At 42.8% G+C, this 26,615-nt stretch overlaps 1 protein-coding gene and 1 pseudogene across 1 annotated transcript in view; both read right to left on the bottom strand.

Moving 5' to 3' along the window:
• Positions 1-7,903: 7,903 nt before the first annotated feature.
• Positions 7,904-26,615, bottom strand: part of SAMD13 (sterile alpha motif domain containing 13) — a 49,618-nt gene continuing 30,906 nt past the window's right edge. Inside the window, exons 3-4 of the mRNA XM_060024369.1 lie at positions 26,032-26,143; positions 7,904-10,563 (exon numbers count right to left, since the gene is read on the bottom strand). Of these exons, the coding sequence (XP_059880352.1) occupies positions 10,420-10,563; positions 26,032-26,143 (256 nt within the window). The 3' untranslated portion in view covers positions 7,904-10,419. The remainder of the gene's footprint in view (positions 10,564-26,031; positions 26,144-26,615) is intronic.
• LOC132421085 (dnaJ homolog subfamily B member 6-like) lies at positions 13,957-16,526 on the bottom strand (annotated as a pseudogene).

Below are 26,615 nucleotides of genomic sequence, written 5' to 3'. Positions count from 1 at the left end.
ATGTGATACTAGAGGCCAGGAATATACTGGCAGGGGCAATATATCAGATGTTGCTGATACAGCCAGATGGCAGGAAAAGTTAGGACCGGGCCCAGGACTTAACTAAGAAAAGCAGAGCTCCAAGAAAGATTGAGTTTTCAACCCTGACAGGTCTGCCACCCCAAGGTTAGGGTCCTGAGTGATGCATCTGAAATCTTGAATCCTCAGATCTCCCTCAACTCTCTGGACCTGCAGAAGTGACCTAATCCTCCCTGTTAAAAGCTAGCACTGCACTCCTTGCCTGAAGACAAGGCAGAGGCTTCTGCCTGGCAAGGAAACATGTGCCCCCTTGAGATGTATCCCCACCTCCCCTCCTGGCTACCAGACCTATAAATAGGATCAATTCACATCGTACACTACCCAGAGACGTGCTGGGCCTGCTGCAGGAGGAAAGGGACTATAGGCCAAAAGAGTAGCAAAGACTCGACCAATATATACAGGCTCTGGAGGATTATACATGGGACTTGATACTGAGGGTGCTGATGGGACAAAACCTATCAGACTTTCAATCAAGGAAGGAAAGAAGTGGTTTCCATTTGCATGGGATGGATCATTGTATACATTTATGGTTTTGCCCTAGGACGACATTAACTCTCTTACTATTTGTATATGTGACCTGGACCATCTGGACATTCCTCAGAACATCACATTGGTCCATTGTATCCATAAGATCATGTTAATTGGACTGGAAGAGCAAAAGTGACATTTGTTCTCTGGAGAATGGTAGAGAAACCCATCACAGGCCTACCATATTAGTGAAGTTTTTAGGAGTCCAGTGGTCTAGGGCAAATCTGTCCCACAACCTAGTTTTGTAAGTTTTAATTGGAACACAGTCATGCCCATTTCCTTATATATTGTCGTGGTGGCTTTTGTGCTACAATGGCAGAGTTGGGTAGTTATAACAGGCTGTTTGGCCCACAGAGCCTGAAATATTTACTCTGGCCCTATATAGAAAATGTTTTTGATCCCTAGTCTTGGGCATTCCAGGACATCCCTTCCAAAATAAAGGACACATTACTGCATTTCAAATTTTCTAGCACGAAGAAGAAAACACTGTGCCTAGCAGTCTCTCCAGGTTTCAGAGGCGTCATGTTCCACTGGGATATCCCAATGGGAATATTCACTCAACCCATTTACTGAGTGACAAAGAGGGCTTCCAGTTTAGTGTGGGCCCAGAGCAGTAAAAGGCTCTGCAACAGGTCCAGGCTGGGTACGAATAGTCCTGCTACTTGGGCCATATGAATCAGCAGAGCCTATGCTATTAGAGGTGTCTCTGATTGTGGAAGATATGGGATTTATGGTAAGTCCCAGTAGGAAAATTATAAGACAGACTCCTAGGATTCTAGAGAAAGTCTATACTATCTGTAGCAGAGAATTACTGACCATTTGAAAAATAGCTCCCAGTGTGTTATTGGGTTTTGGTAAAGACAAATGTCTGACTAAGGGGAAGCAAGGGATTCTGTGGTGGAGCTGGTTTCTATCAAACCTATCAAGTATTACCGTCTGGCGGCCTAGCAGGAATCCATTGTAAGATGGAGGTGATAGATCCAGGATTAGGCACAAGTAGGGCTACAGGACACAAGAAAGGCATATGGCCCCAATCTCCACGTCATACACCACGGCTTCAGCACCTCTCGTGGCTGTAAGAGCCACACTCTTCTTAGGACAGTGGTGATGGGAAATCCTTCTAACGAATAAAGCTTCAGGAAATGCCCCAAAGGGTCATCTACTTTGGGGGAAAAAAGTGGTTTTAGATAATATATATAAACTCATGGGCAGTGGCAAATGCCCTGATTGGTTGGTAAGGATTCTGAAAAGAGAAAGATTGGAAGGCTGGGGAGAAAAAAAGAGGCTTGTGAATGGATCTGTGTATATTAATCATGTTTTTAATTTTCTGTATTTTATGTTTTGACATCTTGGGGGCCTTAAAGACCCAGGGAGAGATTGCTCCTCCCACAGGTAGCTAGTACCTAAAGAGAGAAAACAACTTACTTGACAGCATGCCTCTCATATGCAAGTCAACCACCTCCTTATTGAACAATCAAACACCAAGCCAATACTTCCCCTGCCCTATGTCAACCCAAGGCCAGGAACCAGAGAGCTAGAGATAGCCCCTATGCCCCAAAAGCCTGCTGGAATTATTCAAACCAGACAACCTTAAACTATTTACTCTGCCCTGCCTGGTCTTTACAGCGGTTACCCCAACAAAACCTAGGCTTTCCCCGAGCTTCTGCTTCTGTCTCCTAACCAAAACCTTATGTTTCCATTGTGGCCCTGCATGGCATGGCTTGCCCCCTTTTCTCAGGAAATGTAGGTAATAAATTTTTTTAAGTTAAAACCTGGGCACAAGTCTCTGTGGGAGTGGTCATTAAATGTGAATATTTTTGTATTGCATAACATCTACCAAAAGGCATCAACCATGGAAGAGGCACTGGCCAATCAAGTAGACAGAATGACTTGGCCAGTTGATGTCAGTCGGCCTCTGTCATTGGCAATCCCAGTGCTGGCACAATGAGTTCATGAATAGAGTAGTCATGGTGGCAGGGACAGAGGCTATGCATGGACCCAAAAGCATGGAATCCTGCTTTCCATTACTGATCATAACTGTTGCTAACAAATCTCCAACTTTCTAGTGGTAGAGACCAATATCAAGTGAGATCTTTATGGCACAAATCCTTGAGAAGACTAATCAGCTACTTGGCAGCAAATTGAATACATAGATTCTTTTTACTCTGAAAGGATCAGTGACTCATCTTAACTAGAATTGATATATATTTTGGATATAAGTTTCCCTTTCCTGCCAGTGGGGACTCAGCCAGCAGCACTGTCCAAGGGCTTACACATTAATCTTGCATAACATTACTCAGACTAAGGGACCAAAATACCTATTTTAAAGGAGATGTGGCAGTTTGTAAATGACCATATGATCCACTTGTCCTAGCACATACTGCACCATCCAGAAGCTGCTGGCCTGATAGTGATGGAGTGGTTTTTTAAAGGCATAACTGGGGCTCCAGGTTCGGGATGATACTATGTGATGATGGGGTATCATTCCCCCAGGATGTAGTACATTCCCTAAACACTTGATTCTTATATGGTGCTATGTCTCCCAAAAGTAGAACACGTGGATCTGGTAAACAAAGTGTAAAACTAGAAATGGCCCCACTTACCATCATCCTAGTGACCCACTTGGGAAGTTTGTGCCTTCCCATCCTCTCAACTCCAGGCTCTGTTTGTGTAGAGGTCCTGTTCATAGAGAGGAGATACTTCCACCATGGGTTTAAAGTGAGAGTAGTTTAAAGCGAAAGCTACGGGGTTGTACAATAAGCAAATTTGACAATTCTCAAGAAAGGCAGCTGTTTCCAGCCCACTACACAGCCAAGAGAGAATCATAATCAGACTGAAACCACGGAACATTTATGAAGGGGAAATGACATTGTAAAATGTGACAATGCTGTGAGTTTTAATCGAATGGTGGAGAGAAGCAGTGACACATATAAATCAAATAATTGGATTCTTAGAAAATCAAAGACGTTGAATGTGAACTAAACTTCTAGTTGAACCTTTTATTTTACATGGGAGGCAGTTGAAGCAAGAGAGGTTAAGAGGCTTGTACAAGGTCTTATATAGATAAGTCGGCAGTGGATCCAGGACTAGAACCCAGGTCTCCTGACCCCTAGGTCCAGTGCTCCCTTCCTCTTCTGTGGATTCAGATCTCCAGTTTTCCCTTTTAACTATGTGTGAATTAGGCCAATGTTAACTTATTCTGCATTCTACATGCACACCATACAGAAGGCTGATGAATAGCCTACAGACATTCTGGTGGCTGGGAGAAGTCACGTTAGCATTAAAAATTCATTATAAAATCAGCCCAAATAGACAATTAGACAAACTGATGTCAACCTAATTGGCTCAAATTAATGCAGATCTACTGAGATTTTTAAAAATTTTATTAAAAAAATTTTTTTTGCTGTTTATTATTGACCCACACGTCTTTATTAAAATCACAAAGGTATCAGAGGTCTCCCTTTCCTTTGTCTCACAAAACCATTTTGAATGTCATTGAATGTTCATTTTGGATTAGGAAGAGGATGTATTTAGAATGCACCAAATGCCTCAAACTAACTTCCCTATGTCTTTGGGGACCAATAAAAGCTTATATACATTTTGCTGAACACATTTTCCTTAACTCAGCATAACAATTTTTCATGGCGCTTAAATTATGCAAGTTTTTTCCTTTTATGTGCCTTTATGAGGATAAAGCATCTAGAACCACCCAATATCCAAGGACCTAAGAAAGTAATTGTTTTATATTTCAGTAATCTTAGGGTGCACCAGATGAACAATACATTGGAGTTTAGCATGTGTTTGTTAATTCTGGGACTGGGCTGGGTTTAAAATGGAGTGAGATCATAGTAATAAAACCACACTTTAAAGCACTTGTCATGTAATACTAATGACTGTACAATGTACTCTCAATCAATCCTCCATCAACCTTATGAGATTGGTACTATGGAAGGATTGCTAGCTTCCCCCCAGTATCCATCCTCCTGTCCTTGTTTAGCTGAATACTTGGCTGCCTGAAAGAAAGACTAGATTTCCCAGCCTTCCTAGCAGCTAGGTATGGCCAAATTGACTAAGTTCTGGTTAAAGAGGTGCAAGTGGAAATGCTGTATGAAACTTCTCATAATAGGTATCTTTCTCTCCTCCACCTCCTTCTTGGCTAGAATACAATTGTGATACTGAAGCTTAAGCAGCCATCATGGACCACATAGGAAGCTATGTGTTGAGGATAGTAGAGCAAAATTCTAGAAGACTGGGACCCAACGATTATGGAGTAGCCATACCAACTCTTATCTGCTTACCTTGAGACCTCATATATACTGTAGAGAAATTCTGTCTTGTCTAAGTCACTGTTATTTGGGTTGTCAACTGAAACGAATCCTAACTGATACACTGAGGCTGTCTGTCCTGAGAGGTACTGTAAGTATAAAATACACAGTGGATTTTGAAGACCTGAAGTCTTCAAATTGCGTATGTGGCTCATGTTTATATTTTTATTGGACAGTGCCAGGCTAGTGCTGCTTTGCTCTCTGTATCTGCACTAGAGAATAGGTGAGGTACCTGAGGCTAAGAGGAGCCGTACAACTTACCCAAGTTCCCATGTCAAGTCAATGATGGGGCTGGATTCATGCTCAGAACTCTCTGGAGCAGCCCTAGTGCTTCCACCATTGTACCACAGTGCTTTTCAACTGGTGTCACTGGGTTCTGGCACAGCAGAGAGGATACTGGCCCGAACATTCTTTTTTTTTTTTAATAAATTTATTTATTTTTGGCTGTGTTGGGTCTTCATTGCTGCGTGCAGGGTTTCTCTAGTTGCCGCGAGTGAGGGCTACTCTTCTTTGCAGTGCGTGGGCTTCTCATTGCGGTGGCTTCTCGTTGCAGAGCATGGGCTCTAGCCACGTGGGCTCAGTAGTTGTGGCTCGCGGGCTCTAGAGCACAGGCTCAGTAGTTGTAGTGCACGGGGCTTAGTCGCTCCGCGGTATGTGGGATCTTCCCAGACCAGGGATCGAACCCGTGTCCCCTGCATTGGCAGGCGGATTCTCAACCACTGCACCACCAAACATTCTGAAGCCCCAAACATTCATTCTTAAAGGCAGGAACTGCTGGTTGTTTGAAGAGTGTTACTGAGTTTTCCTCAAAATACATTTATATTCTGATAAATTTTATAGTCTTATTTTCAAATTGTCTATTTCCCAGTATATAAAAATAGAGTATAATCCACTTTACTTATTCTGTGGAAGAAGGACATATTTTTTATTTGGAGATTGCCTGGCATCCTCAGCTTTTGTGATTTCTCCCTAAAGACAACTGTAAACAGGAACACCCGGTCCAACTAAGGTAAAGAGACATCAACCTAGCTACCTATTGTGGGTAGCCAAAAACTGCTCTTGCTTTACTCACGGGGTCCTCCATTATTCTGCCCCTCTGTTAGACTAGACACTATTTTCTTGAGGTTCACAAAGACACGGCAGCCACAGTCACCAAATAAGCCTGGATGTGATCATTTTAATCTCTTTCTCTCTGTATAGAACTGCCAGTACTGGCCAGAAATGGTACACAAAATACTTAATTGCCTACAGAGCTACAGCATGAAGCTAACAAGCTGCTCATTAATGCACCCATTGCATGTTCTCTCCTTCCTGTAGATTCTGTTCCTGGTTTAGAAGCAGAATTAACAAGTTTTTTTCTAAGAGGCACATCACTCCTATAGCAGTCAGGTATTTGAACATTTAACTTCATCTTGCAAATCATTACAGAAAACACTTAATGGCTCTCTGCCCAGACCTGACCCCTGCAGATCCCATTTGTAATGACCGTCAAAGACAGATGGTTCACCATCAGCAAGTACTTTTTGCATTCGGCTTCTAAATATGGGAGTGGTTGGGCAACTCTAGGTCGTTAGACTTTCAAATTAAATACCTTCAAAGATATATTTCACTAATGCAATAGAAGGACACTGTGTGCCTCTGACAGTGGATGCTAAGCTCAGAGGGACAAATTCCTGCTCACATAGGATATTTGTTGAGGACAAAATGAAGAGACTGCTACCAACTGGTCTCTTTTTCATTGTCATCCTATCCACTAGGTATCAAAAAATGATGCTTAAGCCTGCTGCACATTCCAATGCAATATGCCAGCATGTTTTCTTTTCAGCTAAATCTACATGCAATTTCTACTTCCTGAATTAACTTACTCTAAGGAGGCTCTTTGTGTGTGTTCTTTGTTTTAGATCAGAGTCCAGTTAGTGTAAAAGGGCGCAGCTGCTGGTTGCAAGATATTAGGGAAGTAAAGAGACTGTAATAAATTGGAGCTTTCGGCCTCACTTAGAAGAACACAGATGTAGTTGTAAAAACATACACATACTGCACTGGCCAAAGGAAAACACGTCAGCTTAGATTCTACTGAAAAGCAACCGGTTTGTGACCTTGCCTATAAATCAATTCATTAAATGTCCTTTGTAGAGTCTGGATCTGAGGTTCAAATGTGGGGAGGGGAGGTGGAGTGGCAATTACTTTTTAAAATCCCTCGTGATTCCAATATCCTGTCTGCGCCTCTGGTTGAGAATAATCAAATTCATCATTAAACAGTTCTCACATAAAATATATTGCCTTCAAGGCAAGCTCATTCCCACTTATACTTATGAATTGCTTCCTTATGTAGCATGCGTTTTTGCTGTTTGTTGCAGACCCAGATCACATTAATAGAAATCCAGTGTGATCTGAAAAGAAATCAGACATCTCTGGTTTTACAGCTGTCTGGAGACAAAGGCTGCCTACCTGCTGAATTTCAAGTACTTCCAGCCTCTCTCTATGGCCTATTTTGATCACACTGCTTTTCCCTGGATGGGGTGGGGGAAGGAGGGAGGGAGGAAAGCACCTTCAGATATTGCCAAGGCACTCAGTCCTGCCTGTCATAGGCCTTTATTCTGGGTATAAGAAAGGCAGACTATCTTTAATTTGCTAATTTTGCCTGAAAGCTGTCAACAGAGACTGAGGAATGATTTGATTATTTTTCAGTTTGCTTTTCAATTAAGATATTTTCCTGTCCTTTTTTTTTTTTTTTTTTTCTGACAAGCATTTATAGAGTAGTCCAGGTCTAATGATTAGTTGAGTTAGGTTGGGGGTAGTGAACAAGGCTTCCAACAGCTGTGAAAGGTAACTGTGATAAAAAATATCCAGAGACTGAAGGGAATGTGAGCCCAAGTTCAAATCTAGAGAAAAATACAATACATAGAGAAGATACATAGAGAAAAATACACACTTTCAGTGTCATTTTCCCCAGTGTTCAACAGCCGGCTGACAGTGTTAACAGGAAATTGTCCCCTAATACCCCTTTTCCTTTGTCTACAGAATAATGGGAGTTTTGAATTTTAGTTGGGCCCACCGGCTCTAAGAAACAAGCTTCTCTTGCAGCTTAGGTATGGGAATGTGACTGAATTTTGGATAGCAAAATATAAGAGGAAGTAATACTACTTCTTACTACAATTTCTTGGAAGTGTTCTTAAAGGAAGGAGGTATGTTCCTTTTCTCTTTTCTTCTCCCCACTAGTTGGAATTCAAGTGGTGATGGTGAGAGCTAAAGCAGCCATCTTGGGCTGTGAAATGATTCTGGGAATGAATAGCTGCATGATGGAGCAAAAAGATAGGAGGAACTTACTTCCCTAACATCATGGAGGGCCTTACCGTCCTTAGCCCCTCTATCTGGACATTTACATAAAGAAAAGCAAGCTTCTGTTTTGTTTACATTACCTGGTGGGGTAGTGAGGGAGGCAATTTTTTTTTATCATTCACAGCCAAATCTTTTCCAAACTAATACAGAAGGAATCAGGTAGACACACAGAAGCAGGGCTCGGACATTCCTCATGCTATCCTTTTGAAGTAGAGAGGGCTCAAACATCATCACTATTTCACTTGTGGGAAACTCCTTCAGAGAGGTTAGGTCCTTCCTTCCATCTTCTTTCTGTCTGATCTTCTGTCCCTTCTTTCCAACCCAGGTCTCCAGCAGGTGTAGTCCTCCTGTTTTGCCACTATCACACCTCACAGTACTTTACTATATTCTGCCTTTTGGTCTTATGTGTTTTGTAGACTGTGGAAAGTTGGGGATGGAGAATGTCTCTTTTGTAAATCCTTCTCCCACTTATGCAAAACAAAGCATTACTTAAGTTTCAGGGAATTCCCTGGCAGTCCAGTGGTTAGGATGCCGCACTTTCACTTTCACCGGGATCAATCCCTAGTTGGGGAAAAATGTGAATTAATTTGGAATACATTTCTGAACCCCACTCACTATACCATTTCCTCTGTTTCTTTTCACTCTCATCTTTTTAGACTTTCTTTTCTTGAGAGAAAATATCTCCACAGGGGACTGAATTATAACACTCTCTAAAATAAGGACTATTAACTTGAGGAGGGGAAAGAGGGAACTCTGGGGAGTCCATCAACTCTGCCAAGTTTTGTATGTGGGAATATGAGCTTTCATCTGGAGGGAGGGTCCAAAGCTTTCATCAGAATTTCAAAAAAACCCCACAACACCCCTTCCCCCACTGGCCTACAGCAAAAAAAAAAAAAAAAAAAAAAAAACTGGCTAAAATGACACCTAAACTTGGTTGTTGGATGGGGGTAAGGAATAAGGCCTAATAGACAATTCAGTTCATAACGAAGATAAATCTACATATAGATCTATATGTTTTCAATATCTAACGTTTATTTTTTAAAGAAGGCTTAACTTTCTCTCCATGGTTTCAAGGAGTTACCTTAATCCTTAAGCCCAACCAAAGAGGCAACCAAACTGAAAAGATCAAAAATAAATACACTGGGAATAAACTGAAGCAATGCTTTATTGTGACCACAAAGCACCAATTCAACAAGGCATTGACACACAGAGATTGAACAAATGTCTCTTTGAACAGAGATGTAGCAAGCCCACTTTTTCAAGTTCTTAAAAACAAGTACTCAAATTGGAAATCAAACAAAGCATCCGAGCAATTAAAAAAATATTACACCATCATGAAGGAATATATATATAAAAATATTCTGTACTAGTAACAAGGCTTTTCAATCTGTAACTCTTGGCAAATTTCTTCAGAAACAAATTATTATAAATACAAACCATAAAGTGAAAAAAAAATGCTTTCTTCAGAAACAAAGAACCAATTTTAAAGCAGATCTATGCAGAAAATACCATTACCCCCATGAAAGCTAGCTGAAGATGGATGGATGTCCCCAAAATACAACAGAATTTCTCTTTTCAGAGCTACAGTCTGCTCCTGAAGGGGCCATGATGCATGTCCGTTTCAAACAGCGCAGCATATCCCAGTGAAACCTTAATAAGGTCAAGTGGAGGACCCTCTACAAAAAAGGGTGTCGGCAATTCCATCCAAATAACACAAGCTCTAAGGAGCAGAGGAATTCAAGGGAGGCACAATCCCTTTCTCTTTCTCCCCCTCCCCAAGTTCTTGCTTTTGATCTTCCCACATCTGTAACTGAAAGATGCTCATACCATTCGATTCTTTTTTCAGGAATTTGGGAAAGCAAACTATGAAGAAAATCCTCTTTGTGGGGAGGGCTGTCTAATCTCATCAAAGATCATTCTATTTGACAAACTCCACAAGGTAAACCATCCTGTCCACATGTCCTCGCTCCTCCTGGCTGAGTTCAGGTCAGCCGATGGATTGCCTAGTCTATCCAATAGGATAACGTTTCATTTGATTGAGATTCTTTACATATACACATGTATGTATTCTGTTTACAAAGTTTCATCACATGAAACTAAATTATGTCATTATGTATTTTTTGAGGTCCAAGACCCCAATTTGACTATACTATGAAGAGTTGTTCTTTAAATGCTTTGTCTGCAGAGGTTTTACGTGATACTCATAGATTTTCAGAGCAGGCCCCAATTTTAACTGAAGTCCTGTCAACACATCATTTCTTGTCATCAGTAGCAGGGATTTTCCATCAATTTCCTATAATGGAAGCAGAGGGTAAAGCTCAAGGATAATGAAGAAAGAAAGCAAGGTCAAAGGAAGAAGTCGTATTGCTTGTCTCCACGCTAAAAACATTATTTTTTTAATAGTGCCAAAAATGGAATCTTCTACTTTTATCTTCCACCTTTTACATTTATTTTGGAGTTAAATATAATCTATAGCTGATCTTGTTTTCAAGATCACATCACAAATGTCACATCTTAAGAAACTGACAGCAAGCTTGGAGTATGTACCCTGAACGATCAAAGATGCTGCTTCTGAAAGGAATAATGACACTTTCCACTTGTAAAATCTGTTGAAGTTTACGCAGAATTTTTGTCTAATTCCAAAACAAACCCTATAAATTAGGACAGGCAGGGATTGCTATCTTAATTTTATAGGCAAACCAAGGATCAAGGCAAGAAGTTAGCCTGCCCGAGAAGTTAGGAAAGGGTGGCACAGAATTTGAACTCCCATCTGCCTATGGCCAAAGCCGATGTTCTTTTCATAACTCACTTCTGTTTCTCTTGACACTTAGAAGTAAATATGTGTTGTCTCGATGGACCAATGGGAACCAGAGCCTTGGGTTTTCTGAAACCTTTTCAATCTTAACAATGGACACTGGAAAAATGACTTACTCTCTGTGAACTTCTTTCCTGTCCTTTAAAAGGAGAACCATTCTGCCTCAACCTGAATATCAAGTCTCATGCTACCCCACTTCCTCTCAGTGGAGCCTCAAGATTCCAAAGAAGGTAGCGAGGGGCAGAGCTGTGCCCACCACAGATTCCCTCCCCTATTCTCCTCGCAGTCCACTCCCCACTCCTCTCAAGTCCCCAACCAGGTGGACTTCACTCCAGGTACCCTGGAGACTACAAACCTTTGGAATGAAATAAAAATAGGCTTCTCGTGAAAGGGATAAGGACCCCAAATATAGAAAGTCTACAGTTTGAAAACCTTTGGAAAGGATGCACTGAGAAGAATGCCGAATACCACCTTCTTTTTGTTATTGTTTGTTGTGGGGAGAATCTGAGCTGGTTCTTAGGAAACCTGGGTTCAAGAGATGGACCAGCTGCACATGCTCAGTAAGCCTCGACACAGCTGTTCATGATTTTACCCACCTCCCCACTGATGGACAGACAAGGAGGCACTGTGTGCAACTGCAGCTACATAAAATTGTGACTCCCTCCTACACTGTCCCCAAGAGGGCCATTCCTCCAGAGTCTCTCATGTATTTTGCCAGGCTGTGAGGAAGATGTGCTCTGAATGTCTGAGTATGTGGGAGGTACAGCACCGGGCCAGGGGCTGAAGAAACACCCACTTTGTGACCTTAGGCAAGTCCCTTCCTCCTCTGTCTCCTCGGTTGATAATATGGGATATTGGGTTTTGACGGGATTTCATGAGATACCACCCTTGCAAGTGCTCCCTGAGCTTTGTGTTACACAATCACACGTCAGTATTCCGGGACAGACTGCAGCCCTCATTTTACAATTATTTAAGGACAAAGGAATTGACTTTTCAATCCTAAAGTATCTTGTTCTATTTAGGCAGCTAGTAATCCCAAAGACTGTCCATCAGTAAAACCTGCAAGTATGAGAGTTGGAGAGGAGCCCTGACACCTGGAAACCACTGCAGCAGCTCTGAAGGCATTGTGAGGTCACAGGAATCTGAATCGCAGGTTACATCAAAGCTCATGCTCTATCTTACACACTGAGATGAATAGTGATTCACTCGGGCTGCTTCCAGAAACAGCAAAGCCCTTCCTGCTCTCCATCTTTCCTTTGCTGTTGTTTGCTCATATTTAACTTACCACATATTTTAAACGGGGGCCAGGAGGAGATGCCACTGCTTTCATTTATATACAAGAAAACTTCCTTGACTAACTGCAAATGAATTTTTTTTACATCTTTGTTGGCAAAAAGTCCTTCTACAACTCAGCATTTCTGTCAAAAGCCAAGTACGTCTGTGAAAAATGCTGAAATTTGGATTTTATTTAAGACAAAATGGAAAATCATGTTTCATGCTCCAATTTGATTTTCCTTTGTTTGGTAGCTACACTGCCGTTCACCTCAGATGAGGGTTGGTAAAAGAAAGCTCCATCTGGAATTCCTCATTTAAAAATTTTTGAAGTGAATATAATTCATATATACAACAAAACTCTCCTCTGAAACCATGACTATGGCAGCTCAGATGAATGGGAGTGGAGATGGCATAATGGAAATGGGAGCTTCCAGGTCAAACAAACTGCAGTCTGAACCCTGTCTCCACAACTTATTGTGTGGCTCTGGGTAAGGGACGTAACTTCCCTGAGCCTCAGTTTACAAACTTGTAAAATGGAAATAACCCCCTGAAGAATTTTGGAGGTTAAAAATGATGAGTTCATATCACGCACCTAGCACCGTGTCTGACATATAGGACGTTCTCAATGACTACTAAGTGGAAATGTGTAGGCTTTGAAAGAACTGGGATGTGTTCCAATTCCAAATCCATCTTCTGTTTCTTTTCTGGAAGTATGTCCCCTGCCTGAAAGCTACCCTTTGCCAGAGGGATGCAGGTATATTCTTGTTCAAGTTCAGAAAATTCACTGAGATTAAAAAAGTTCAAAGACTACATAAAAATGTGTCTCATAAAAATCACAAACATAGGAAAGTTCCTTGATTAAGAAAGCTAATCATTTGTTATGTTATTTCTAGAAAAGCTTGCAAGGCAAATGAAATCCAACTTTTGCCAGTCAGCATGGTATACTAGGATGCGCGTGAGACTGGAAATCGGGAGACAGAGGTTCTAACGCAGACTCCATCAGTAACTTTCCACAAGGAACCACTCCTCTAGAGGCTAGTCTGTGTATAAATGAAGGAGTTGGAGTGTGACCGGATCCAGTTAAACAAACAAATGAAAAAATCCCATGATTTTGCATTAACAATCCAAAATTCAAAACAAAAATATAATTCGCATCTTGGGATTTTGTTTACATTTCTGTGTTAAGGGATAATTGTTTGTTAGTTTCAGTGAAACTTTTTACATTGCTTCTGTCTTCTGTCTTCATGTTTGAATAACCAAGTACCTGCTGGGCAATAATACTCAAAATGCTTGCCTACTTAAGTTCCCGCAAGTACTCATGCATGGAAGTAAGGTTTAGAGATGACAGGTGTAAATTTCCAATGAGGCCAAGACCCTAGATCTAAAAATAAATGAGTAGAATCAGTAGATGTTATAGCTCAGGAGATAAGCATGTGTTTCAGAGTAAGACACTATGTTATTGCTTATTAGGCGGGGCCTGGGGCAAGTTACTTAATCTCTCTACACCTCATTTCCTTATCTATATGGGGGTGGGGGGGGAAGTAGCTACTGTATCTCACTGCTGAAAAGATCATTGAGATAACACATGAAGTAGAATTCCTTACTTCTACTGAGCAGTCGATAAATCCTAGCTATTTTTAAAAGTATATTTAAAAATCTTAACCCATTTACTTTTCACTCTTTCTCTGACAACTTTATACAATAGGTGACTCTTTCAATTAAGCTTAACTATGATCTGGTCCATTGCAAATGGGGAAAAAGAAGAGGTGGGGAGAGAAGAAGCAAAGAGAAAGAGGCTAGGAAGAGAAAAAGGGCCATCAAGAAAGAGGCAATGGATAATAACAAGGTAGGGCAGGGGAAAAAAAGGAAGAGGAGTCAGTGGGATTTATAATGGTAGGGCCCTGCAAATGTCTCAGAAGGCCATATCTGTGGTGGTCTCTACTGTCCCAGATAGAGTACAGGAGAAAAGAAGGCTCAATTTAGAATCAGAAGACTTGGGCTGGAAGCCAAACTCTGCTGCTTCCTAGTTCCTATGGAGCATCTGGCCCTTATTCCCTCCCTCTGTGAAATGAGAAATTTGTATTAAGCTGACCCCTGTCCATTCCAGTTCAACACACTCTCAGATTCCAATTCTGTCTTTGATAAGCATCAGCCTCACAGCAAAGTCTCCCCGTGGAAGAACACGGCAGCAACTCCTTACCAGTGACATGGAGGAATCTGATGAAACAGGCGTTCTTTTCCCACTTCAGTCTTCTGCCTCACATATTCTAGAACTTTCTTTATAACAACTTCCTTGCCATTCACTATCTGGCTACAAGTGGTGACCAGTTTGAAGTTTCCCATTCCACTGCTTATAAAAGGTATAAATGTCACAGAGGAAGGGGAATTTGGTCCAGAGCCCAGGGATACAAAAGTGGAAAATCCTGTGTCCAGTATGGGGGTCACATAAAAAAAGGAGGAGTGGAACCTCCTGGTCCTACCCACACAGCCACTGGGAAAACAGTCTCCTGAGAAGGGCTCTTTATCTTCAAAGACATTTTGAAAGCCACAGTGTGGCCTCTCAAACCACAGTTCCTCCTTCAAATCATCCTTGTCCCTGCCATCTCCTGTTTTCCCTTTTGATGCAATTCCTTCTGGACTTGTCATAGTTGTTGTGTTTCTCGGCATCAGACAAGACGGCATAGGCCTCTGCTACTTGATTGAACTTCTCCTTAGCTGCCTCCCGGTTTTCTGGGTTCTTGCCTGCGTGGACCCCAAGAGCTAACTGGTGATAAGCCTTCTTAATATCAGAGGAGGAAGCATTTTGTGGCATCCCCAGTACTTTGTAGTAATTCACCATGTTTCTTTAAAAGATTTTTCCTCACCAAGACACAGAGTTTATTTTCTGAAGAATTTCCAGGTAACTTTGGAAAGGAAGATGGCGGACTACTCAAGTCTACAGCAAGACCTTTTGAATCATATCACATGATTCTTGGGACAAAGGCTCTTCTGGGGGAGAAATTCCTATTTGGGGCTGGTATCCTCTACAATGTCCCCACCCCTTCCCTGACCTCTGCAGCTCATTGTGGGTGGAGTGACTATGAGCTCAACACTATCATCCAATGACTATCAGCTGATGCTGTGCTTGCCTTGCAATCCTATTGGTGGAAAATTTGGGGTGGATAATATACATCTTGGAGGACAGAAACTATCTGTGGGGCTCAAAAAGAAGTCTTTACCTCATTTGTTAAAGTAACAATTGGAAGCAACATGGGTCTTGCATTTATACAGACACAAAATCCATTTCTGCTCATTATGCAGGCTCATGCCTTCAGTAATGTAATGGGTATCTCCCTGTGGATATCTGCTGCGGGCACGAAATGGGTGATAAAGGGGCTCTATTCCAAAAAAATCACGCACACATTTCTGATGAAGGAAAGAAACTGAAACTCATGTCATCAAATGAGGAAACTAGGTTACAGAGAATTCTGCCTAGATAAGAAAGAAATAATAGATTGAAGGAATAGAATTAGAAGTGAAGGCTTCCCATGTATGGTCAGATAAGGCTTCTTCACTTCAATTGATCTCTTAAAGTTAGTCTTTTTAAAATTTATCTCTGGACTTAAAGATAGAACTAAGTAGCAGTGTCACATCAGCCAATGCTTTAAAGAATGGCTTTAAAGCTCAAGTGTAGCAAGGCTGCTCTTTTTCCAGGACACACAACTACACATTTCCCAGACTTCCTTGCAATTCGGTGTGGCCATGTGACCACATAGTGGCCAACGACATGTGAAGGGATGACGTGCACCTCTCTCCAGCCTGGCCCATAAAACCACCATGTGTGCTCCTTCTTGCACTTTATCCTTACACCAACTGGATGTCAGTGCCCAAGTGATCTTGAAAGCATACAGCTGAAGATGACAGATCTCCCATCAGCCTGGGACCTTGAATTACAGTGGAGCAGAACACCTCCACCAACAACCTTGGACTATTTATATTAAGCAACTTCTACTATAGTTAAGCCATTATATCTATTTTCATCTACTTGTGACAGCAGTTGATGTCTACTCTAATACACCAACCATTTCTACAACTTCACCTTCCTTATTAGAACCTAATTTTATAATGTCATCAACCAGAAAAGTCCCACCTCTGCCACGCTGGAAGTCCAATATCCTAGTCTATCTCTCACTCCTCCCTCCCATTATACCCACTTTTTCATTTCAACTCCTCTTTCTCCAGGGTAATAAGTCCCCTGCAGACTCCTCTTTTGTATCAAATCTGCACCCACTGGTTGGCCCTTGGAACCATTCTTTTACATGCGCTCTCGAATCACCCTCTTAGGCTATTAGCCCTCTACTGTGCCCATGCCATAAACACTCCAACCAGGAGCAGTCTAGCAATCAATCCAGCTTCTCTGATTCCTATACCTGGTGAAGTGGGAGAAAAAAATCAAGAAACCAAGAAGATGAACACTAAACATGTGCAGTGTACCAGTCTCGGCTGGGTCAGGAGAATATATCAACAGTTCTTTTATTTACTGTTGCTCAGTTCTCTCTCCCATTCCCCTAGGTGGCCATTCTTAACCTTCACTGCTCTCCTCTAGTTCCTTAGTAAACTTCTACCCATCCTGTCCACTCCAAGCAGAGGAGCTTGCCTCTTGGTTAGCAAAGAATATAGAAACTGTCAGGAACTCCCTGAATGTCCCTTAGGACAAGGGTCATCTCAGCTGTATCTGCACACATCCTTACCTATGCTCCCAGAGCACAGGAAGGACAGAGGAAGAGGTCCCTGTCTTGCTCAGAACTAATTCCCAATATATTTTTTTATATTGACCAAATTGAATCTTCATGTATATTACCTGACGTTACATTTTATTGCAGTAAAATATATATAACATAAAATAGGCCATTTTAACTATTTGTAAGTGTACAATTCAGTGGCATTAGTGATATTCACAATGTTGTACAATTATTGCCACTGTTTTTTAAACTCTTCCATCACCAAACAGAAACCCCATGAAGCAATAACTCCCTCCTCTCCACTAGCCCTTTATAACCTCTAATCTGCTTTGTGTCTCTATGAATTTGCCTATTTTAGATATCTCATATAAATGGGATCATATAATATTTGACTGGCTCATTTCACTGAGCATAATATTTTCAAGGTTCATCTATCTTGTAGCTTGTATCAGAACTTCATTCCTTCTTATGGCTGAATAACATTCCATTGCATATTAGGTACCACATTTTATTTATCCATTCATCTGTTCGTGGATACTTGGATTGTTTCCACCTTTTGGTTATTGTGAATAATGCTACAATGAACATTTGTGTACAAGTATCTGTTTGAGTCCCTCTTTTCAATTCTTTTGTGGGGAATTGCTGGGTCATATGGTAATTTTATGCTTAACCTTTTGAAGAACTGCCAAACAGTTTTCTATAGCGGCCACACTATTTTCTATCCCTACCAGCAATGTATGAGGGTTCAAATTTCTCCATGTCCTTGCCCCTCCACACTCTTTTGATCTCATCCCTTTCCTTGTCCTCAGGGATTTTGCTTCATTGAACTGTTCTCAATTTCATTCAATTTTAACTTGTCCAATTCTTCTGGCTACTTTCCTGCATGTAAATAAGTTTGAGCATCTCCTCTCTTAGAAAAGAGCTCTCACGTCTTCACGACCCTCCTACTGCTGGAGCTCCCTCCACTTGCCTCCCACTCACTCCTCAACTTGGAGGAAAGAGTCCTCCACCTTCCAGTCCACCCCCAGCTCCAGTGAAACTCCACTGTCATTGGCAGACCCCATTGGGCTTCACCTTTTTGAGGTATTTGACCTTGTTGATCATTTCACTTTTTTTGAAACTCTTCCTGTCATTGGTTTCTAGACAACCTTTCACACTGAGTATTTCTCAGATGCTTTTGCCAGTTCCCTTTCTTCTCCTAACAATTGAAACCTGGGTGCTCCCTAGGGTGCTGTCCTTGGCCTTTTTCTTTTCCCCTTTTAAATGCCTGTCTCATCCTCACCCCTTCCTATGACTGCTGATGACTCTCATGTCTCTCTTTCTAGGCCTCGCCCTTCCCATGGGCTGTCTTCTAGATATAGCCACTAGATGCCTACATGCTCTCAAACTGAACGTGCCCCAAACTGTACTCATTCCATCTCTCTTAAAACTGACCTCTCGGGGCTTCCCTGGTGGCACAGTGTTTGAGAATCTGCCTGCTAGTGCAGGGGACACAGGTTCGAGCCCTGGTCTGGGAGGATCCCACATGCCGCGGAGCAACTAGGCCCGTGAGCCACAACTACTGAGCCTGCGCGTCTGGAGCCTGTGCTCCACAACAAGAGGCTGCGACAGTTAGAGGCCCGCGCACCACAATGAAGAGTGGCCCCTGCTTGCCACAATTAGAGAAAGCCCTCGCACAGAAACGAAGACCCAACACAGCCATAAATAAATAAATAAATAAATAAATTTAAAAACAAACCAAAACAAAACTGACCTCTCACTAAAGTCCTGGTTAATGACACTTCTTTGCAACTAACAAATCCAGACATCTAGCAGTCATCACCCAAGCCTCCTCCCTCTCCCACACTGAGCAGTGAGCTCAGTCCTGGGGCTAAGGTAGAGAACTGAGACAGGACAAATCTTCACCCTCCATTGCCAATGATCCACTAAATTCTCTTGACCTTCTTCCCCAGATGGTCTTTCTAATCCATCTCTTCCTTTCCATCCCCAATGGAATGATTATATCAGTTTTCCTGCCTTCTGTCTCCTTGTCTTCCAAGCCACTCTCCACATTGTCACGAGACTGATCGTTCAGAAACACAAATCTCACCCTGGCACTCCTCACTCAATATCCTTCAGTGGTTTCCTAGTCCCTCTCACCCAAACAGACTATCTGTTATCCAGACCCCTGTTTATCTTTCAGTCTTATCCTTAGGCATTCCCTGCTCCACACCTCTTATGCCAAGGTACTGGGAGTTCTCAAGATAAATCATGTTTTTGCATGCCCCCATGCCTTTGTATCTAATCCCCCTTCTGCCCAGAATCTTCCGTGCTTCCTTCAAACAATTCTCATACCTACAATAGTTTCAGGTGGCCTTATTAAAGTAAAATAATACTTGTAATAATGATCATTATTTTACTTTAATAGTTTCGTTTATTTATTTTTGGCTGCATTGGGTCTTTGTTGGTGAGCACGGGCTTTTCTCTAGTTGCGGCGAGCAGGGGCTACTCTTCGTTGCGGTGCGCAGGCTTCTCACTGCAGTGGCTTCTCTTATTGTGCAGCACAGCCTCTAGGTGCATGGGCTCAGTAGTTGCGGCTTGCAGGCTCTAGAGCGCAGAGCTCAGTAGTTGTGGCACACAGGCTTAGTTGCTCCACCGCATGTGGGATCTTCCCGGACCAGGGCTTGAACCCGTGTCCCCTGAACTGGCAGGTGGACTCCTAACCACTGTGCTACCAGGGAAGTTCCAACTTTAATAGTTTTATATTTATTTTCATAAGTGTTAGAAAAAGCTGTAACAGCTATGGAAACAAATGAACAAGTGAATAAGCCAAAGAAGCACCACATACCTGGCTATCTTATAATGTATTATAACTTCTCATTTCACATGAATGATTTAAACAACAATTTGGGGGTTTGGTCTATAGAAATCTATTCTATTTCAATCAAAAAATTCAAAATGTTCTTTCCTTATCAGTTTTGCTTCCATTCTCTTTGCTGTTTTCTTATTGCTAGCATTACCCATTTGTTTTTTAACTCTTTTCTAAATTTTTGTGGGCTAAAAGGACACATCAGCAGAGTCTAAGTTGCCACTTCCCCTGTTCATTATGCCACAAAATCTTTTAAGCATTTCAGACTGTTAAGAAATATCAGGTGTCAAATCACCTCATATATTTCCAGTACTTGGTATTATAATATGCTGAAAAGGTAATAAAATTATGGTCAATTTGTGGGATTTTAACTGGTCTAATTCAGAGCTGGATTTATTTATTTATTTGTGTGTTTGTTTATTTATTTATTTTTGGCTGCATTGGGTCTTCCTTGCTGTGCGCAGGCTTTCTCTAGTTGCGGCGAGCAGGCTTCTCATTGTCAAGGTGGCTTCTCTTGTTGCGGAACATGGGCTCTAGGCGCGCAGGCTTCAGTAGCTGTAGCTGTGGCACGTGAGCTCAGTAGTTGTGGCTCGAGGGCTCTAGAGCACAGGCTCAGTAGTTGTGGCACACGGGCTTAGTTGCTCCATGGCACGTGGGATCTTCCCAGACCAGGGCTTGAACCTGTGTCCCCTGCATTGGCAGGCAGATTCTTAACCACTGCGCCACCAAGGAAGTCCCAGAGCTGGATTTACCATGAAGTTAATGAAGCTTAATTTTTGCCTTAGCAATTTTGTATCATGATTTTGTACTTTTATTCCAAAGGAAGGCTCTTAAAATTGTATGATTTTAATCTCCCTCTCTCCCCCAACCTCTGCAAACCTGGATTTGTCCCGGGTCTAATTAGAACTATCCATCTAGAGTCACTACAGTTGAAGTCCATCCAACTATAACTTAGGACCATGCTCGTGGTTACTCTGACTGGCCTTCCCACTTTACTACTCCATTTGAGGAGGTTAGTGTTACTTGGCAATTTGTAACAATAAAATATTTTATTTATAGTTACTAAGTCAGTGGCCTCAGAAACGTATCAAAAGTTAGCAATAAGCCATCTGAAAAGAAATGTCAGTCTTGGAATTTCAGGCAAACAGCTTAAACAACCAGTTGGACATTTCAGAGTAAAATACTGTTCTTATTCATGTGGTTTAGGGGAAGTGAGGCGATATGGAGTAAAATTAATTTGTCACCATGAGTTGCATATTATTTTGTCATGATACTCTGAGAAAAAAATTCTCAGTGATTCATATTGTTCTAGAAACAGATGCACTGATGTCGCTCACTTGTGAGTTTGAGGATCTGAACAATATGAATTAAGTGACCTTCATTGAATGGCCCCTCTCCATGTCCATCTTCTTCACATACATTCTGAGTGAATGAGTCAGATAGTGAAGAAATGAAGTGACTACCCTACAACGGGCACACTGTCTTTGCGACCTGCAGTTAGGGTCTTTCTCTAGTTGTGGTGAGTGGGGGCTACTCTTCATTGCGGTGCATGGACTTCTCATTGCAGTGGCTTCTCTTGTTGAGAAGCATGGGCTCTGGGTGTGTGGGCTTCAGTACTTGTGGTGCATGGGCTCAGTAGTTGTGGCATGTGGGCTCTAGAGTGCAGGCTCAGTAGCTGTGGCTCACGGGCTTAGTTGTTCTGCAGCATGTGGGATCTTCCTGGACCAGCGCTCAAACCCATGTCCCCTGCATTGGCAGGCAGATTCTTAACCACTACGCCACCAGGGAAGCCCCTGGGTCTTCCCTCCTGATAAGTCTTTTGGTTTGCACCTGTGGCTCACACAGAGGCTCAAAAGAGGTTGGCCAGAAGAAAACCTGATGGAGATAATTGCACTAGTGGGAAACTTAATGGAGATAATTGTTAGGTGTCAGTGTGCCTGCATAGACAAAAGGAGGTTATACAAAGATCCCCCAGTTAATTCAGCTGCCCCTCCATACCACAGGAACATGGGACACTCCTGCACTTTGGACAAACCTCGCTCAATGGCCTGACATCTTCCAAGGGAGCATGTTGCTAGAAATCCATCTCTGAGTCTGGTTGCTACAACAAGAGAATATCCAGTAATGTACTGTGAGATCATACCAAGAAGACAGACACTCTCCTGAAAGTTGGCACATGGGATGGTGGACATGTCCGATGTCAGTGTTAGTGTCTTAGTCAGCTTAGGCTGCTATAACAAGACACCATGGATTAGGTGGCTTAAACAACAGAAATTTATTACTCACAGTCTGGAGGCTGGAAGTCCAAGATCACAGTGCCAACATGTGGCTCTTGGTAGGGCCCTCTTCCTACCATGCAGATGGCTGCCCTTGTGCTATATCCTCACATGGCACAGAGGGAAAGAGAAGCTCTCTGGTCACTTCTTTTCAGGGCACTAATCCCGTCGTGAGGGTTCCAGCCTCATGACCTCATCTATCTCCCAAAGGCCCCAAACACCGTCACACTGGGAGTTAGGGCTTTAACTTTAACGTGAATTTTGGGGGGACACAAATATTACATCCATAACAGCCAAGAAATTAAGCTCTCACATCAACTGAGACATGCTACCCTTGGCAACTCTTTCTGAACCTGCCCTTTTCTAAGGTGGTTTAGGGGATGTTCACATCCCTGCCATGCTTCCATCAGATGGCAAGGCAAAGCCTCCCCTAAGGAGATTTCAGGATGTGACCATTCTTATTGTTTCTCAGCTGCTGTGACCTAGAAGATGTGCCTAAAAGGGTCATGTGTTTGGCCTGGGGGTGGCCTGCAGTCTTCCCATCTGGGATGATTGGTGAGTGACAGCTGACTGTTTGAGGTCCATTGCCGGGAAGATCCTTGGAGGTGAAAGACTGAAGGCCTCTGAATCATGAAATGGAAGAGGTAGGTTAACATAGTAGAGGATCTTGATCCTCAGTCCTCATGAAAATAATAGCAGCTGCTTGTCATATCAGCCTGAGCCTGGCCAGTGGTTCCCTCCTTGCCCTCTACCTCCTTTAATGAGAAGAGGAAAGACAAAGAGAATTTCAAAGCAGGAGGAAGATTTGGATCACTTCCAGAGAATAATTCAAGGCAGACTCTTTTCCCCGCCCAATTGCCTTTCCACAAGAATGAAGAACTTGAGCTTGTAGATGATGCTTGCAAAATTCCAGTCCCCTGGGAATTCATTTCTCAGGCTCCAGAGTTGGAGAAGCAAGATGGTGCTCCTTTCCTCCCTTGAAGGACTTCTGAATGAGATGCCTTGGGAAACTGTGTTCCCTTTTGCCTCCCACTGTCACTGGTGCCAGAGTGATGTCATCCTTGGGAGAAAGTACCTGCTCCTGGGCCGAGCTCAGAGCTGGTCGGTTCCATTCCAGAATCTGGAAGGCCCAAAGAACATCCCCACCCCCAATCTGGGACATCTGCCCCAGAGGAGTCTGAGCAAAAGCTCATTCTGAAAAATGCTTTTGGACAGCAGGGAATCTGGCCAAGAGACCTTTTATCTAAGTCCCTTCTTTTGTTAACCTTTCGCAATATTCTTTAAATTTAATTTTAGAAGTGAGTTAACTCAACTACAATGACACAACTGGACACTATATCATTAAACCAAAATAAAATATGTTCCAGCTGATCAGCCTTCCACTTTCCAACCTGAGCTACTTTCCCCCACAATTTTATTACAAAAATTTTCAAACATAAAGTCGTAAGAATATTATAGGGAACACCCATACTCCCACCACCTAGATTCTACAATGAACATTCTCCATACTTACTTTATCATATGTCTATCCAACTACTCATCCCTCTAGCCAACTATCAATCCATATTTTGATGCATTTCCAAGTAAGTTGCAAAATCAGTATACTTCTCCCCTGAATACTTCAGTTTGCATACCATTAATTGTTTTATTTTTTTACAGTTCTTTTCATTTTGAGGAAAAATTTATTGGCTGTGTAAGACACAAATCTGAATTGTTTGCATATACCTGTGCATATGTGGTCACCAATGCATATACCCATAACACAAACCCTTATCAAGACACAAAACGCTACCATCACTCAGAATGTTCCCTCATGCTCCTTCCCAGTCATTCCCCTCTCCCACCTATCCAGAGGCAACCACTGTCTGATTTTTCTCTACCACTAGTGCATTTTCCTGTTCTCATCGTTTAACTGAATGGAACTGCTGTGGTCTATTTGTGTCCCCCCAAAATTCATATGTTGAAACCTAACCCCCAATGGGTCTTAGGGATATTAGTAATGGTATTAAGAGGTGGGCCCTTTGGGATGTAATCAGATCACGAGGGCAGAGGCCTCGTGAATATTTGTGGCTTTATAAAAGGCAGCCCCAGAGACCTCTCTCATCCCTTCCTCCATGGGAGGACACAGCGAAATGACAGCTGTCTCGGAAGCGGGCCCTCACCAGATACCCAATCTGAGAGTGCCTTGATCTTAGACTCCCTACCTGCAAAATCATGAGAAATAAATGTTTGTTGTTTATAAGCCACACAGTTTATGGTATTTTTGTTATAGCAGCCTGTATGGACTAAGACAGAAGCCATTCAGAATAAGCTCTTTTATGTAAGGCTTCTTTCACTTAGCATAATGTTTTGAGACTCATCCAAACTATTGTATATATCAGTACTTCATTTTTCTTTATTCCACTGTATGAGTAGACCAGAGTTTGTATATTCACTCTCCTATTGATGGACACTTAGGCTTCCAGGTTTGGACTACTATGAATAAAGCTATTTGAACAATGTTGCACCAATCTTTGGTGGACATATGCTTTCATTTCCCTTGGGTAAATACTCAGGAATCAAGTTGTTGATCATGGGGTGGATGTATGAGTGTTTATTTTACACTCCCACCAACAACGTAGGAGAGTGCGGTTGCTCTACATCCTCACGAACATTTGCAATCAGTCTTTCTAATTTTAGCTATCCTGGTGGCTGTGAAGTGATTTAAACTGTTATTTTGGCAAATTTTCCAAATTAACAAAAGACACATATGCATAGGGATCAGGTTGAAGGAAATACTGATGGAAGGAAATCTAGAGATTGGAATCTATGATATTAGAAAAGTGCACTTACCCAAACCCAGCTTGAGAGAGTAAGAAATGGCTAAAGGGATGTGCAAGAAGCAGCCAAACACATTGCTCGCTTTATAATTCTCTCAATTATAGTACAACATTAGAGAAGTAAACGTAATGCTTAGGAGACTGCAGACTTCATTGACAGGGAGATGGGAACTCTGTGTTTTCCTACAGAGCTGGTCTGGTGTGGACCACGTGTACCCCGATTTGCTTCCTCATGGTCAAAGCCCTTTGAGCACCATCTCTACAAAGCTGGCCCAGCCTGGAAAATGGAATCGGGACTCACCCAGACAATTGGGAAGGACCCCCTGCTCCTCCTTCCCTCTCTCCAGTACCAACCCTGGACCTGAGCGAGGGAATTAACTTTTGGGGGCATCAACGTTGGGCCAGCACCTATCCTAGGCACTGTGCCTTCGCTGTCCTTTAATCCTCACGGCACCACCCTACCAAGTTAGGCATTGAGAGCCTCCTCTTACAGATGTGAAACCAAGACTCAGAGAGTCATAGTAACCTGTCTGGGGTCACATAGAGTTACAAGAACCAGGATCGGAGTCTATCTGAGTCTAGTGTCCTCTTTCCACTAGACTCTGCTCAGCACCCAGCAAGCAAACTGGAGGAGACTTGATTAACAGCTCAGGTGGTGCCAAGCCCAGGAGCAGACGAGGCTGCATGTCTCTCAGCCAGATTGGTCCCTCCTTTTTCTCTCTTTTCTGCTTTCTAGTGTGTTTGTGTGGAAGGTAGGGCTGTGCCGTCTTTCAGAAGATGCAGATGTTGAGGAGACTGAGCCCTCCTCTCTGCAGCTGCGACTGTGTCTCCTCTCCTCTCGGGGCTTGGGTTTTTCTCTTGCAGGAAGGAATCGGTAGCTTGTCACTCCTGTCCTGCCCTCCCCCACCCCCTCAGTTTCTCAGGGGCTGGGATGGTCGGGAGCCTCACTCAGCCTTCACCAGAGGGAGGTGATCATGTTCATCATGTGCTTCTCTAGACCGAGTTACCTGTTCCTGAAACGCACTAGCTTGCTCTTCGAATCCTGCGGTTCGGAAGTAATTGACGACATCCATCACGGCCCAGTCTGCAGGATCGGGTGGCCTCCCATTCTCCATGGAACTGCAAAATAACAATCAAGATGGCTGTCAGGGCAGAACACGCAAGCGTGTGCGGCTAGGCTCTCCACTCAGCCTCTCAGGGGCAGGCCTGGCCCAGCTCACTGCAACCAGAGGCCCAGATCCCAGTGTATCTGCCTCAGAACCAGAATCACTCATGCGTTTCTTGGGCTCAGAAGGTCACTGCTCTCACTGGCTCAGTCACTCCTTTCTCTATGAACCTTTAATATAAAGTATTTCCTCATGTATTGTTTTTTAATCCAGAGATATTAAGAGGGGTCCAGGGCTTCCCTGGTGGCGCAGTGGTTGAGAGTCCGCCTGCCAATGCAGGGGACGTGGGTTCGTGCCCCGGTCTGGGAGGATCCCGCACGCTGGGGAGCGGCTGGGCCCGTGAGCCATGGCCGCTGAGCCTGCGCATCTGGGGCCTGTGCTCTGCAACAGGAGAGGCCACAACGGTGAGAGGCTCACGTACTGCA

The sequence above is a fragment of the Delphinus delphis genome, chromosome 1 (assembly GCF_949987515.2).
Source record: "Delphinus delphis chromosome 1, mDelDel1.2, whole genome shotgun sequence".
Classification (NCBI taxonomy): Eukaryota; Metazoa; Chordata; class Mammalia; order Artiodactyla; family Delphinidae; genus Delphinus; species Delphinus delphis.
The sequence above is the reverse complement of the archived record's forward strand: the minus strand, read 5'-3'. Positions and strand labels throughout refer to the sequence as shown.